At 51.4% G+C, this 16,173-nt stretch overlaps 2 protein-coding genes across 2 annotated transcripts; one reads left to right on the top strand and one right to left on the bottom strand.

The window, feature by feature from the left end:
* The first annotated feature begins 4,123 nt into the window (after positions 1-4,123).
* On the top strand, positions 4,124-6,187 carry LOC127335641 (UDP-glycosyltransferase 73C6). Its single transcript, XM_051362364.2, has one exon. The coding sequence runs from the start codon at positions 4,312-4,314 to the stop codon at positions 5,782-5,784; it is 1,473 nt and encodes a 490-aa protein (XP_051218324.1). The 5' UTR covers positions 4,124-4,311; the 3' UTR covers positions 5,785-6,187.
* A 3,757-nt stretch (positions 6,188-9,944) lies between these two features.
* LOC127335639 (cytokinin dehydrogenase 8) lies at positions 9,945-14,237 on the bottom strand. The gene is made up of 5 exons (XM_051362363.2): positions 13,374-14,237; positions 13,102-13,229; positions 12,747-13,013; positions 12,365-12,627; positions 9,945-10,446 (listed from the first exon to the last, which is right to left on the bottom strand). Exons 1-5 carry the CDS (start codon positions 13,954-13,956, stop codon positions 10,098-10,100), a joined length of 1,590 nt encoding a protein of 529 aa, XP_051218323.1. The 5' UTR covers positions 13,957-14,237; the 3' UTR covers positions 9,945-10,097.
* Between the last annotated feature and the right edge of the window lie 1,936 nt (positions 14,238-16,173).

The raw sequence follows: 16,173 nt of genomic DNA, 5'->3' as shown, positions 1-16,173 counted from the left end.
ACCTCTGCTCTTGGAGGCCCAACACTGTCTACAGGAAAAGGAGGGGGCGTAGACATCACATGGCCAGCCAAACCCTAAAGGGTGGAGTCCCAGGTGGACTCCACCATAGGTGGCCGGCCACCCCACCTAAGGGAAAGGTGGGAGTCCCACCTTGGGTAGGACTCCCCCCTTGAGTAGGTTTCCCACCTATGGGAGGTTTTGTTGTTGGGGTCTTATTCGAAGACTTGGACTACAACTCTTGGGGATTTCCACCTATATAATGAGGAGGAGAGGGAGGGGGCAGCCACTCTTGGCCGCACCACCTAGGGCTGCCCATGGCCAGCGCCCTAGCCACCCCCTCTCCCCAAACCCTAGCCTCTCCTCCTCCACCACTTCTCCCGCATACGCTTAGGCGAAGCCCTGCTGGAGTTCTCCATCGACACCGCCACCACGCCGTCGTGCTGCCGGGATTCCGAGGAGGATCTACTACTTCCGCTGCCCGCTGGAACGGGGAGAAGGACGTCGTCATCAACACCGAACGTGTGACCGAGTACGGAGGTGCTGCCGATTGTGGCACCGTCAAGATCTTCTACGCGCTTTTGAAAGCGGCAAGTGATCGTCTACCGCAGCAACAAGAGCCTCCTCTTGTAGGCTTTGGAAATCTTCAAGGGTTAGTCTCGTTCATCCCCTCGGTGCTCCCAATTTCTAGATTGCATCTTGGCTTGGATTGCGTTCTCGCGGTAGGAAATTTTTTGTTTTCTATGCAACGAATCCCTACAGTTAGAGTACCCGCTACCATTCGTTGACAACAACAAACACCTCTCAAAACTTTACTTTTATGCTCTCTATATGATTTCAAAACTCGAAAAGCTCTAGCACATGATTTAATCCCTGCTTCCCTCTGCGAAGGGCCTGTCTTTTACTTTATGTTGAGTCAGTAAACCTATTTCCCTCCATCTCAGGTAAGCATTTGAGTTGTTGTGATCAAACCATTTATATTGTGATCTATTTCATTATGCCTTTTACTTTTCCTTGTTTAGTACAAATTTTATCTGAATGAATACAGCTTTGAAAGTTATCGATGATTATGAGGAGATTACTATGATTGAGTATGCAAGTTTATTATAAGCTTTAATATGAGAGCGCTGCTCAATAGATAAGTATAATCTGTTAACTGTTCTCTGACCAAGAACAAAGTTTGCCATCACCAATTATGATTCCTTATGCACCTTTATTTGTGATTACCTTCCACTTGTTTCAAGTTGAATTATATAAGGAAGTTGTTTATTAGAATGTCTTGTGTGAATGAATATGATGCTTCTTGTTCGTATTTTATTTATCGACTCTTCACTCCATAAACATGTGGTCTTGTTTACCGAGTTCAGTTTCGCTTGGGGACAAGCGAAGTCTAAGCTTGGGGGGAGTTGATACGTCCATTTTGCATCACTATTTTATATCATAATTTGCTGTTATTCATTGATATATTTCATATTTGGAGATGATACTTATGTTATTTCATCTATTTTGCATGTTTCATGATTATTTGGGGATCGCGCACCGAAGCCAGGATTCTGCTGGAAAAAGCACCGTCAGGATGCAATATTTCGGAAGATCAACAGTTGACGGAAATTATATGAAAAATCATATTTTTCCAGAAGTCGAAGGGAGCCAGAAGGGGGAGCCGAGGGGACCCGAGGTGGGCCCACCTCATAGGCCGGCGCGGCCCAAGGCCTGGCCGCGCCGCCCTGTGAGGAGGGGGCCCACAGCCCCCTCTCGCCTCCTTTTCTTCGCGTACGTCTTCGTCCCGAAAACCTAAGCCCCAGAGGAGAGTCGCGAAGAGTCACAGCCGCCTCTGCGGGGCGGAAAACACCAGAGAGAAAAGAGCTCTCCGGCGGGCAGGAATCCGCCGGGGAAATTCCCTCCCGGAGGGGGAAATCGATGCCATCGTCATCGTCATCGAGCTGGACATCATCTCCATCATCATCACCATCATCATCATCATCATCATCATCATCACCGCCATCTCCACCGCTGCACCTCGTCATCGCTGTAACAATTAGGGTTTGATCTTGATTGTTTGATAGGGGAAACTCTCCCGGTGTTGATTTCTACTTATTATTGATGCTATTGAGTGAAACCATTGAACCAAGGTTTATGTTCAGATTGTTATTCACCATCATATCACCTCTGATCATGTTCCATATGATGTCTCGTGAGTAGTTCGTTTAGTTCTTGAGGACATGAGTGAAGTCTAAATGTTAGTAGTGAATTATGTTGGCTAGTATTCAATGTTATGATATTTAAGTTGTGGTGTTATTCTTCTAGTGGTGTCATGTGAACGTCGACTACATGATACTTCACCATTTATGGGCCTAGGGGGATACATCTTGTATTCGGTTGCTAATTGCGGGGTTGCCGGAGTGACAGCAACCTGAACCCCCGTTAGTATATCGATGCAGGAGGGATAGCAGGATCTCAGAGTTTAAGGCTGTGGTTAGATTTATATTAATTACTTTCTTGTATTTGCGGATGCTTGCAAGGGGTATAATCACAAGTATGTATTAGTCCTAGGAAGGGCGGTGCATTAGCATAGGTTCACCCACACAACACAAGATTAATCAGCTATATGAAGCGAAAGCACTAGACTAAATTCCCGTGTGTCCTCAAGAACGTTTGGTCATTATAAGTAAACAAACCGGCTTGTCCTTTGTGCTAAAAAGGATTGGGCCACTCGCTGCAATTATTTCTCTCGCACTTTACTTACTTGTACTTATTTCATCTGCTATATCAAAACCCCCTGAATACTTGTCTGCGAGCATTTACAGTGAATCCTTCATCGAAACTGCTTGTCAACACCTTCTGCTCCTCGTTGGGTTCGACACTCTTATTTATCGAAAGTACTACGATACACCCCCTATACTTGTGGGTCATCATACGGTTAATCAACGAAAATTAATGATATACAAATAATTTTTTTATCATGCTGTTATAACATACCGCAGGCCTCGAGGACGATGAACTTGTTTGCCTGGGTGGATCATGATCATAGCTCGCGCACATGAAATATTTCATGCCGAACTTATCAGAAAAATCAACCACCTCCTTCACCTTCGCAAGGCGGCCGCACCAACACCTCTCTGCTCTCACCCCCGGTGGCAAGCTTGCATTCTTCCCCTTCATCGGCCTAAAATCCTGGTCCGAACAAGGCACACTCATACTCACTCCAATATTTTGCGCACGAAACAGAGACGCGGAGAAGGCAAACTTGATCCTGCTGTTTCGATTTTTATGCGGGGAAGCTGACTTATATAGCCTTCAATTAGTGTGAGCAGTACCAAAAAATTAGCGCACAGTTATTGGTATCGGCTGTCGGTGCTCTAATTGCTGTATCTGCACAGAATTCCTATGCATATAGAGCGCTTTCGGTGGTTAATTTCCTGTATCGAGCGGGAAACTCCGACACTTAAAGCATGGCTTGAAATCAGTGCAGTCAGCTTTAGTCAGTGTCACCAGCTGATGTCGAAGCTGGTCGGCCGGATGAAAAATCTGCCGGGCCCTGCCTCCACCGTCGATGGCGGCATGCTCCACGTGGACCTGCCGCCCCATGCGCCGGCGGCATGGCCCACCGGACAAAACGGTGAGTGACGGCGAGCCGGACTAGGTAACGTGCCGCCAGGCACGTCGGCGGCGGGCCCCTGCCGCCCCTCCCTCCGGCGGCAAGCGCCACGTGTCGGCTGGGGGCGCTGCCGCCACCCCAAAGGGGGTCTTTTTTGTCAATTTGCTTCAGAGGTGGTCCTTTTTGTCAATGAATTGGGGCAGGTGGTCTTTTTTAACAAAATTTCGAATACTTTTGGGCAAATGTGATATACCCCCCTTGCTTTTCATGTGAATATGCTAATAGCCCCTTATAGCATACCGTGTTATACATGTCAGCTATTAAGCTGACTGTAGGTAACATAACAATTATATCTAATCAGCAATTGATTCTACTTTTTTTTAATGTTGCAGCAATGAGCCGTCTTCGCCGCTACCTGGAATGTTCATGTCTTTACTTTGATGAAGCGCTGACCACCTCTCCCATCCCATCCCTCCGCGTTCAATCTTTGATGGAATGATGGTGGAGCAAGAACACCGCTGGAGTAGTTCATACGCATGTGCACCCAATACGTCGACACAGCTAGCTCATATCTTGCCCGCCCACCATGGAACTTGCGTATATAATATCGACAACAGCCTAGCAAGCACTTCCGCAAACACACGACCAACTAAGCTAATAGTAACCAGCTATTGTCGAATTCCTTGCCCCCATAGAGCAGCAGAAGATACCCAGAAATGGATACCTCCACAGCAAGGCCTCACTTTGTGCTCGTCCCATGGATCGGAAGCATCAGCCACATCGCCCCCTTGACGGACATCGGCTGCCTCCTCGCCTCACATGGAGCGTCGGTCGCCATCATCACGACGCCCGCCAACGCGTCGCTCGTCCAGAGCCGTGTAGACCGCGTCACGCCGCTCGGCGCGGTGATCGCGGTCACCGCGATTCCCTTCCCGACCGCCGAAGCAGGCCTGCCGGACGGGTGCGAGAGGCTGGACCTGATCCCATCCCCCGCCATGGTGCCTGGCTTCTTCAAGGCCAACAAGAAGTTCGGCGAGGCGGTGGCGCAGTACTGCAGCCGGGACGCCCCACGCCGACCGAGCTGCGTCGTCACCGGGATGTGCAACACGTGGACGCTGCCCATGGCGCGTGAGCTCGGCGTGCCATGCTACATCTTCCACGGCTTCGGCGCGTTCGCCTTGCTGTGCATCGATCACCTCTACAGGCAAGGGCGGCACGAGGCGATCGCGTCCGCAGAGGAGCTCGTGAACATCTCGGTGCTGCAGCAGCCGTTCGACTGCAAGATCCTCGGCAGGCAGCTGCCTCCCCATTTCCTGCCGTCCACTTCCATAGGGAGCGGGCTGATGCAAGAAGTCCGGGAGTTCGACCTGGCCGTGGACGGCGTCGTGGTGAACAGCTTCGACGAGCTGGAGCACGGCTCCGCGGCGCTTCTCGCAGCGGCCGCAGGCAAGGAAGTCCTCGCCGTGGGGCCGGTCTCTCTGTGCTGCGCGCCTGCTCTCGACCCGCAGGGCGACGACGCGAGGCGGTGCATGGCGTGGCTGGACGGCAAGAAGGCCAAGTCCGTGGTGTACGTGAGCTTCGGCAGCGCCGGGTGCATGCCGCCCGCGCAGCTCATGCAGCTCGGCATGGCTCTCGTCTCGTGCCCATGGCCTGTCATGTGGGTTATCAAAGGCGCCGAATCGTTGCCCCACGATGTCAAGGAGTGGTTGCGTGACAACACCGACGCCGACGGCGTCGCGGACAGCAAGTGCCTTGTAGTGCGTGGGTGGGCACCGCAGGTGGCCGTGCTCGCGCACCCGGCGGTGGGCGGGTTCATGACGCACTGCGGGTGGGGATCGACTCTGGAGAGCGTCGCCGCGGGCGTGCCCATGGTCACCTGGCCTCTGTTCGCCGAGCAATTCGTCAACGAGAAGCTGATCGTGGACGTGCTCGGCATCGGGGTGTCCGTCGGCGTGACGAAGCCGACGGAGAACGTCTTGACCGCTGGTAAACTTGGCACCGACGTGGCGAAGGCGGAAGTCGAAGCGGAACAAGTGAAGAGCGCTCTGGAGAGGCTGATGGATGAAGGTGATGAAGGAGAGGGCATAAGGAGGAAGGCTCTGGAGCTCAAGGTGAAAGCAAACTCTGCTTTGGAGAAGGGAGGATCGTCGTACAACAATTTGGAGAAATTGATTCAGTCTTCTGTTTGAAAAATCTATTACCTATTGAATTGAGAATAATTTTCTTTGCACCGGATTGTTCTTGCAACATACTCCCTCCGTTCTGATTTAGTCTACATTTTACAAAAAATAAGACAAATTAGTACTGCATTTATTAGTACTACTTAGATATGTGAACAACCAATCAAAGCTACATTGAAAATAACAACAACCAATAAAGAGAGCAAAACCACTTCGTTTTTAGTGTTGTTGTTGACTAAAACCTAGAATGTAGAGTATTTCAGAACAAAATTTGGAGCTAGAATGTAGACTATTTCAGAACGGAGGGAGTAGTATGCAAAAAGTCAACAAAGAACTCCTGAAATTTCTTACTCTAGTGTCATTCCTCGGCTTCGTGGCAACCAACAAGTGTCTGAACTTTGAAAAGTCCGGACCAAGAGTAGTGTAGCACTTTTTATTCCGGAAATCCATTTTGCTCATACCTAGATGTACCTACCGTCTGAAAAATATGCTCGCACACAAATTTTGTGAAAAAATACAAATTTATTTTTTAGCCTATTCAAAAAGACAATTTTCGGTGTTCCAAAGTAAACTTTCACGAGATATTATTTGTATTTCTACATTGCCGACATAAAATGTTTTTTTCCTGGAGAACTTTTGTGAGATAACATAGGATGTCCGAATATACACTACGGATTTTTTTTTGAATTTTTTAAACATTTTGTAATGGATTTAGGATACAGTTTTCCTAATAGGTGCATCTACAATGAACCAATACACAATTTTCTCATAGGTAGATGCATCTCGTATTGTCAGAAAAATATATTTTAAAGTGAGAGCAAAATTACCATATATTGGAACGGGCATGGGTCCAGAAGATTGAGCCCAATCTACGTTAGCCTATCAGAAATACAAAGTGAATTTCCAAAAACAAGCCGGAAATTTTTGCTCCACGCAACCCCCTCTCCCATGAAAGTCCTAATCTCGGGTCAGCGGCGAAGCTCCGGTGACGTTGCAACTAGTGCAGGAGACGGGAAAAAGATGCCTAATTCCCCGATATGAGCACACACAATCGTCGAAGGCAAAGGAAGGGGAGATGGTTGATCAAGTCATTCACCTGGCCAGCAAGAAAGCATCTAACCTAGCCTAGCCATGCTGTGTGTGTAAACCTCTAGAAAATCTTTGCTTTCACGGGGCATTTTAACCTAACACTTGACTTTAGGGCTTAATCATGTGATCATGAACATTTGCGCAAACAGAAACTTGTAGGAATTAAACATGATCATCAATTTGGATAAGACCTTAAAGAATCACAGAGTGCTAACTGAAATTCAAACATGATCATTAAGTGCTAACGGAACATTATCCTCCTAATCAAAAATTAACACATAACGGAAAGAATGGGGCAAATGTATGATCATCAAGAGAAATAGGCCAATGACATACATAATATACATAAAACTATTGGCCTAATTAGGGTTTTGATAGAAAGTACACTTGCTTTGATACCACTCTTAGACTAATTAGCGCCTTCTGCTAATGAAAATTATGATATAATCTCATAATTAGAACACCTTCAAAGTATAGGATCGAGCACTAACCGGAAACGGTGAATGCCATTAGTGGGGAAACGGGTGCTTGATGCGGGCATGTAGTAAGCCATTGCTTTGAGCCTTTGACAATGAAAAGAGTAGCATGTCGATGGAAACAACAGGAACGCCACTGGAACTATCCTCCCGATCGAGATGGCCAGCGGTAGTCATCAGTCTCCTTATTCCCTTGGCTCTCTTTTCGGATCGGTGGTTTAGAGATGGGTTTTACCCATACGTATGTGTCCACACTCTCATGCATGATCTCCTTTTTTTCTTTTTGTAGCAAAAAGTCATGTCTTTTCCACTTTCCCTTAAACTGCATAAGTATTTGATGAATTTCATATTCTAGAACAGAGTATCGTGGAGATCATGCAGATCCCCACTTCCGGGGAGCCAGGGATCTGGCATTTTCATTGGGGAAGCAAGATTTTAGTTGGCCAAGTCTACATTTTTCAATGAAGGATCTGAACCTCATTTGGTTTTTAAATGTCTATGGGATTTCTGCCCTCCGAAGAAATTCATGGTTTTCTTCAGGCTTCTTCTTCATGATGGATTGGATTGAATACCAGATTCAAATGAGATTTTTCTTCTTCTTCCTGATTATCCAGGTGTGCTTTGCAATTGCTGAAATTTGTTGGAAATACATATGTCATGGTTGGTCCATTTATTGTTTTTGCCACCGGGCTAGATTTGGTGATCTCGATGAAACAACAAAAGGTAAGCCGTGGCAATGCACGAGCATTCAATTAGTACTGTTAGTGTCTTGTCCCTCTCTAGAAAACCAGAAGTCTTTCGTCTTTGAACATAAAAAACCTAGTTTTCACATATGCATAGCCATCTGCAATGAGGATGTGATGGCTAAAGTTCAGAGCTGCAAGAAAATCTTACCACGGATATCAAACTTGGCTACAGGCTTTTATGTGATGTAAAGTTTTGCTTCAGTAGCTTATCTTTTCTTGTTTGAACAAACCTCTTGTACTATACTATTTATGCTCAAAATCAATAAATGCAAATCGGCCAGCTCGCATTGGCAAGATTGCACACACGAAAAAATAACTTCCACCACTCCTGAATTGCGCGGAGGCTTTCACCAAATCAGCAAAACTTTCATGCTAACACATGCACAACTAGCCAAGATGAGAGAACAATGTCACAAGGCTAGATGGGATACTCTGCTTTCTTGTCAAACAAGATGGCGTCCCCACTTACCATCTCAAAATAACGCAAAAAAAAAAGGAAAATGCTGGCGATCACCCGGGGGATCACGACGATTATCGTCCGGGTAGTGCCACGCACGCGCTCAACGCTCGCACATGGTGGGCCCCATGCACCGACATCCTAATCCTCCTCCCAGCCACACGTATCTTATACGGTTTTATCCCCAAATTCATCGTCGTCTTCCTTGGAAAAGGGAGACGGAGCTCCCGCTGTGTCGCCGTCAATTACCCGTGCCGCCATGCCACCTCCGACGTTTCCCCCGTTCCAGGCACCGCAGCCCAAGCCCTCCTTTAGCTCCCTTTCTCTCTTTCGCCTCCTTCCCCTACCGGCGCCGAGCTGCTGTCGGCAGGACAGCGCCGCAGCTAAGGCATGGCGGCGTTCCTGTCAGGGATACGACAGTTACCAGCCATCCAACACCGCTCGCCATCGTCGCCTCCTGCTCCAAGCCGCCCCTCCACTTGCTGCAAACGTCGTTCGCATCAGCTACAAGCGGTCGCCGTTGCTGCTCCAAACGGCCGCCGCCGCTGCTACTAACAACCTATGGTGCTGCTAACCAGATGGCGATGCGGCTACCAGCGGCCGCCGGCCCTGCTATCAGCGGCCTCCGGTTCTGCTCTGTACGGCCGACGCCGCTGCTCCAAACGGCCGCCGGCCCTGCTACCAGCGGCCTCCGGTGCTGCTCTGTACGGCCGACGCCGCTGCTCCAAACGACCGCCGCCGTTGCTACCAACGGCCTCCGGCCCTGCTACAAACGACCTTCGTGGCTGCTACCAAGTACCAACGGCCGCCGGTGCTGCTCCAAAGGCTTCCGCCGCTGCTACCAGCGGCCTCCGTTGTTGCTCCGATGGCCGACACCGCTGCTTCCAACGGTCTCCGGTGCAGCTCTGAACGGCCGCCGCCGTTGCTACCAAAGGCCTCAGCCCCTGCTACGTACGGCCTCCGACCTTGCTACGAACGGCCACTGGCGCTGCTACAAGCCATGCACCACCGTCGCTCACTACTATGAAGCGCCGTTTGTGCTGCTTCAAGTCGTCGCCGTCGTCGCTGCAGATTGGTTGTGTGCTGCTGCAGGCCGCGCGGCCGTTGCTGCAAGGAGATTGGTTTCTACGAGCTTCGCCGCTCTCGGTGGCGGTCGCGGCTCACGGCAGAGCTCCGTCGGCGAGATGGTTGATTTGCAAAGCCATGCGGAGGATGATGCCTAAGGTTTTTTTTTTGTCCTCTGGATTGCGGGTGCGGGGGGAAGACGGGAAAGAGCCGATGTTAGGAGGAAAGAGATGAAAGAAAATATCTAACGGTTAGTACCCGATGCATCGGACGGCTGCGGACCCGGGGATCGGGGATTTGATCCCCCGGGGGACGCTCAGCATTGTCCAAAAAAAAAAGTACTAGCAACGAACTGCCTCCCTAGCTAAAGGCACCTACCAATTTAACCAGCCTGAAAATTTTCGATTGAGCTACGAACATCGACGAGCCTACGTCCTCAGCTATCTCTACGGAGCACAAAGATCAAGCGATCGTGCTGGGCCACCCGTATCATCGCCACATCGAGGTCGCAGAATCCGTCCACGGAAAAATGCCCTGGCCCGGCCCAAGCACGCGCACCGGGTCGTAGCGGGCCTTGCGGGCCACGAACCGGTCCCAGCCGGGCCCGAAATGGTCCCGCCAGTGCGCCTGCGAGGGCTGCCGGGCGAGGTACATCTTGGCGCCGATGCCGCCGCCGCCGGCCCGGCACGCCTCGTCGGCGACCCGGCGGTGCTGCTCCAAGATCCCCTCCACGCAGCGGCGGCCGCACCGCGACGGGTCGGCGGAGCGGAGCACGCTGAAGACGTACATCACCCCGTCCGGCGTCGACGGGAGGACCGCCGACGTGTTCTTGTTCCACCTGAAAATTCCTCAAAAGGTTAGTAGGTTCAGAAATTCAGATTGCGCCAAGTTAGCATTTTTATACAAGTATCACCAGATGATGAGTTCAATGGCGCTAACGATCTCTCTCTCAGAAAGTAGTAGTATATGAATCAGAGGGAGTAGATTCTTGTTCATGAGTTGTGAGACATTGGAAGGAAGTGCCTGCGGTCAGTTACTACGCTGGATGGAAATAGAATATGAAACGCCTCCCGAAATGGCAAGTAAAATCTACTGGCGCAGGGTAGCGGAGGCCCCATCTGGGACACTGTAGATTTGCTGTCGGGGAAAAGCAGAACACCTCTCTTTCTCACTCGGATCATGTCAGGTCAGACAGTTTCTGGGTGCGGCGAACCTAGTTGATAAACACAAAGGTTGCGCCGTGCAGACATCCACCGCTGACAGGGCACATCGCCACATCCCCGATCTGAAAAATCTGAAGCTGTGGGCGTCACGAGCAGAGGTAGTACGTTTCAAGCGACCATATGACAGATGGACATAGCCGAGCTACAGGAGAAGTGCTCACATGAGTGATTGGTATCATGCCTGTGCTAGTAACTTTATTTAGCAGAAGATCTAAAGTAACTGTACACGGTGGGGAAGACAGCAATGCCAAGGCGTGAAGGAGAGACTTGGACCATGGCCGGTAAAGGGGACAAGCTGCAGACCATAGCCGCCGTAGGTACGCTGTTGGTGGAACCAGAGATGCAGTAGCCAACTACTGTAGTAGACACCAACGCCAAAGCTGCAACTTGTTGCAAGAATAGGAGTACTTGAAGATACTGTAGTATCGTATCGTATCACAGTGCTGCATTGCTCTGCTACAGCCGCAAAAGAGGTCATGCAACAGAAATTAAATAGTACTACTACGTTGCCTCTGATTACAGGCATAGATTAACAACTCTTTCTGGCTACTACCCTAGTGTAATTGTTTTGAAACAGATAGCACTGATTTTCTCGAGGGGCCGTCTGCCCGTCTGGTCATCTCCAACATAGATAACCAGAACAGAGTAACACAAGCTGGTGGACACTGGACAGTGAACTTCTGTACAAAGGTAGAGGAGACCGGCTACTACAGCTTTGCAGGAGGAAAAGGGGAGCCTAGCTACTAGTTTCACTCCGAAGAGCATGGTCTGGTGCCGGGAAAGGAGGGCAAGAGGCGACCGCTACAAGGCTTGCATCTATCGGCCACTGTTGCGAGATGTGAGTTGTCACAATTAGGCCAAACATGCCGGGCGTCAGGTTGGCAAACCCATTTCTGGAGAGGATAGCTACGACCCCAAGTAGAGCAAGAAAGGATGACAAAAAAGGTAAACACCACTCTGATTTGATGTGCAATTTGCTAAGCCGCCCTAATTATGTGCGTCAAAAGCTGATCTCGCCACATCATCGACTAGATTTTCTGTCGTTGATGTGAGTTTATATTAATTAGTGAAAGCCTTTCGCTACCACCGGCTGCTTTACTGATGGCTAAGCATGTCGTGATCTAATAATGTCTTCGTGGTGGTCTCTTCTGTGAAGTCGAAGCCACCCTCGGGCGGTGTATGATGACCTGCGAGGGGCGGTCCGGTGAAGGTCCTATTCGGCGCTTGTCTTGCGCATCTCCTCTCCGAGGCTCGTCGTCAGAAGCGGAGCTTCCGGTCTCTCTCCGAAGAGCCATCTGTTTGGCATAGGCCGGCTTGAGCTTCTTAGCTTTTGTGGGTAGCCAGGGTGGCTGGGTATGCCCTTGTGGCGGTGTGTGTGGTTTGGGTGTGCTATGGCACAGTTGTTGTTGGTTTTTGCTCGGTTTTCTCCTAAAAATCGGGCACCTTCTGCTTAATAAATGAATGAGGCAAAGCTTTTGCCTCCGTTTCGAAAAAAAGCAGGAGTGAGTTAGACATGATATGCTTTGTACATACTTGTCCGCGAGGAGGGGGTAGACGAGGATCGCCCCGTCGAAGTGCCCAGCCAAGACGGTGTCCATGAGCAGGTCCTTGAGCCGAGCGACGGCATGCCTGGGCACGAACATGTTGAGCCAGGGGTGGGGCACGTCCCAGAGGCCCTGCATCCTCAGGCTCTCCTCCTCCATCCTCACCCTGTTGAGGAAGTCGAAGTAGGACACCTCCGCGCTGTACATGTGGGGCCTGATGTAGCTCATCTCCCCTGAGACCAGCTCCACAAACTGCAGAGTTTTTTTTAAGACCACAAGGTTTCAGTATCCGGCTGTCCTTTTCAGTTGCTGTTGGAATGTTAACTTGCGATCGCAATACTGAAAACTGTGTGTTGGATTAGGAGACTGACATGGTCGACAGTGTAGCCGTCGTCCTGCTGGAAGTCGTGAACTGCAAACTCTATGCAGTAGTAGACCTTCTTCTTGCTGCCGTCGGAGCCGAAGTCTGGGCTGAAATCGATGTGAGCAGGGAAGGCGATGGATGAGCTCTGAATGGAGTGCTCGTTCAGAACCATAAACCCCTCCACGTAGTCCAGCCGCTCCGGCATTGAGATGAGAAGCTCTTGGTCCTTGGTGAATGTTTCGAAGCTGTCGTAGAAGGCCCGCACCCATCGCACCTATGATCAGACAGATTGGTTAAGAAGAGCTTGTGTTTTCGGATCAATTTCTTTTCCAGTTGGGCTTGTATGTACCATTGTACTGTACCTTTGGAGGAGCATGTTGGAGTCGAATTCTTGCCCTGGTGATGATACCGAACTGGCCAAGGCCGCCAAGAACTGCGAAGAAGAGGTCCTGGCTCTCGGTGGGCGAGCATGTCACGATCTCCCCATTTCCTGCAGCCAACACATCAATATCATGAAGAAAAGACGGTGGATTGCTGCTAAATTTACAGGACTGTGCTTTCTTCTTACGTTTCTTACAGAACGTTAAGAGAAAGACGAATAACTAAGTTGCATGTGGCCGTTCAGTGCGTGTACCTGTGACAACCTCGAGCTGCAGGACGTTGGTGATCTGCGGGCCATGCTTGAAGGCCTGGCCGCTGATGCCGGCATTGGACAGCGTCCCGCCCACGGTGAGGTACAGGTAGTCCGTCCAGGACGGCGGCGCCATGCCGGCCTTGAGGCACTCCTCCAGCACCTCCACCCAGAGCACGCCGGCGCCCACGTCCGCGTACGCGTCGCCGCCGCTCACGTCTGCCGCCACGACAACCACGGCGCGCGGCAGGGAGCGCGTCTCCACCACAATGCCGCCGCGCGCCTGCGCCTGGCCCTGGAGCGAGTGTCCGGCGCCGCGCGCCGCCACGGCCGCCCTCGGAGCCCGCGGCTTCGCCGACGACGACAGCGTGCGCAGGAGGAGCGCGACGTCGGCGGCGGAGCCCGGCCGCATGATCGCGAAGGGCGGGTCCGAGACGACGGCGCCGAAGTCGCGCGCGGAGGACGGGGTGGGCTCGAGGAGGTCCACGGGCCCGAACACGTCGGTGGGGCTCTGGATGAAGGTCGCGGCCGAGCAGAGGAGCAGCGCCGGCACGGCGGCGTACATGTACAGCGCCCTCAGGTCCATGGCAAGCTCCCTGGCGAGCTCGAGACGTACTCTCGTCTGGCGCTGGGAGAAGGAGTCGCAGGAGTGCAGGACCAAGCTCGCTAGTGCATGCCGCTGGCAGGTGCCGCCGTGCTCTGCTGTGGCTGTTTGGTGATTGCTGCCTCGGCCGGCCGGCAACGTCCCTGTCCGGACCGATCCTTGGGCTCCCACGAGAACTGTGGATCGATGGAACGGGAGACTGGAGAGGGACGGGACGGGAGGAGAAGCGAGAGGCGAGACAGCGGACGTCGGGCGAGATGAGAGGCTTGTACTATATGTGAGAGGAGAAGAAGGGCGCGCGGGGGTCCCTGTGGTGGTGCCGTGGCGCGGTCGGGGCCCGATGCGAGCGAGGATCTAGTGGGAACCAGGAGTGGGGCACGGCGAGATCCAGGCGGGCCTGGACCTGCCTCCCCGGCCTCATCGATATCACATTTCGCCTCAGACGATCAATGCTGAACTGTGGAGGCGCCTGCGTTTTGCTCGGGTTTGCCCTCGGGTTTTGATTCAGGGCATGTCCCGCGACGCGACGCATTTTGAACACCTAAAATGTCTGCGAGCGTTCGTTTCCGTCGTCTGTCGGACGTGGAAATGGACACGCGTCCGTTTGCGTCTGTGACTGGCTCTAGCGGGGCGACGCATTTTCGGCGCAGGAGATTTCAAAAAAGATGAACTAGCATCAACTTTGCACGAAATTACAGCCGCAAATTGAGGTCTGCAATATATTCATCACACTTTGTACAAGGTAGGGCGCAAAGTGGAGCAAAAGGTGGTCAGAGATTTACCCGCATGCGGGAGTACACAACTTGGCAAAGACCGGATCGAACCAAGGGACCACGGAAAGATAGGCGAGGAATAACCTTTTTTATGACAAGTTTCAAACTAGTATAGTATATCCCTAGGATAAAGAAGAAGAAAAGTGGGATAAGGAAACTCACAAGGAAAGTTCCAACCGATCGTTTACTTAAGTTTGAGCAAATTTTCAAAGCACAAAAACGTATAAATATGTCTGTTTTCAAAGCACAAAGAGTTCTTGATGAGATTCGACCAATAGGAGCAATACTTGAAATTGGCAATCCATAAATAAACACTCATTACTTAAAAAAAAAGGATATGAAAATAGCTATAGCAAAAGTAAAAAAGAAAAAAGAAAAAAAAGGAGTGTGATAGCCAAATGAATCGAAAGATTCATGTTTGGTTCGGAAAGAGATCATAAAAGTTGTAAACTTAATAGTAAAATAATCTGCTTTGGCGCAACAAGGTCTAAACAGTAGTAAAAAAATCCAAAAGGAGGCCAAGGTGTTGGGCGCATGGCGATGGCGATCAGGTGTCTCGCGCGCAGATTTCGGCACGCCTCTTCATGAACCATGCCCTGGTGTCGTCGTCGATGCCACTCAAGTCGGCAAGCATGATCCTTGTGTCTTCTACACGCAATTTGGCCTCGGCGTCTACCTTTTTGGCCTCGACATCCAGCCTTTGGACCTCAATGACCTCCTTCGCGAGGTTGTGGTAGATGGCAGTTGCGGCCTCTTTTTTCAGACGCCTCTTCTCGTCCCTAGCAGCCAAGGCGGCAAGATTCCCGACCATTATCTTCTCCATGCTCTGGGTGAACGCAATGGCCGGCCTTGGTAGCCTTATGGCCTCGAGGACGAGGTGGAAGGGCTGGACGGCCATCAGACGCATGATACACGGCAGTCGCACACACTGACAGAGCTCACGTAACGGGTCGTCCATCGTCGGGGCAGGCAACGCCATTTCGTCGAACAGGATGCGGGGCTGTGGCATGCTCTCCTCCGGCACCTGGCGCGTCTTCTGTGTCGCGTCCGGGCAGGAATCACCGCTTCTAGGCGCCCGGTTGAGGTCGGGAACCGCCACCCCGTTGAACTGCTCCGCCGCCCCGGTCAACTTCACGGGCGGCAGGCCGGAGGCGAACCGCGACGTCGGGTGGCCCTGCAAGGGAGCTGGAATTCCAGGACGCAGCTGGGAACTTACCGAGCTCACCGACGAGGCCGGAGGAGCGACGTCGGCGATCCCCTCTCTCTTGACGAGCATGTAGCCCTCCGCTAAGGTCGGATGGAGGGCTACTTGCGCGACGCTAGCTTTGATCTGCATCTGCCAGGCCTGCTGGTTGGCGGCCGCGGCAGTCTTCATCTTCTGGTTCTTGCGCCGGCCGCGACGCTTCGCGACCTCGATGATTTTATC

The sequence above is a fragment of the Lolium perenne genome, chromosome 2 (genome assembly GCF_019359855.2).
Source record: "Lolium perenne isolate Kyuss_39 chromosome 2, Kyuss_2.0, whole genome shotgun sequence".
Classification (NCBI taxonomy): Eukaryota; Viridiplantae; Streptophyta; class Magnoliopsida; order Poales; family Poaceae; genus Lolium; species Lolium perenne.
The sequence above is the reverse complement of the archived record's forward strand: the minus strand, read 5'-3'. Positions and strand labels throughout refer to the sequence as shown.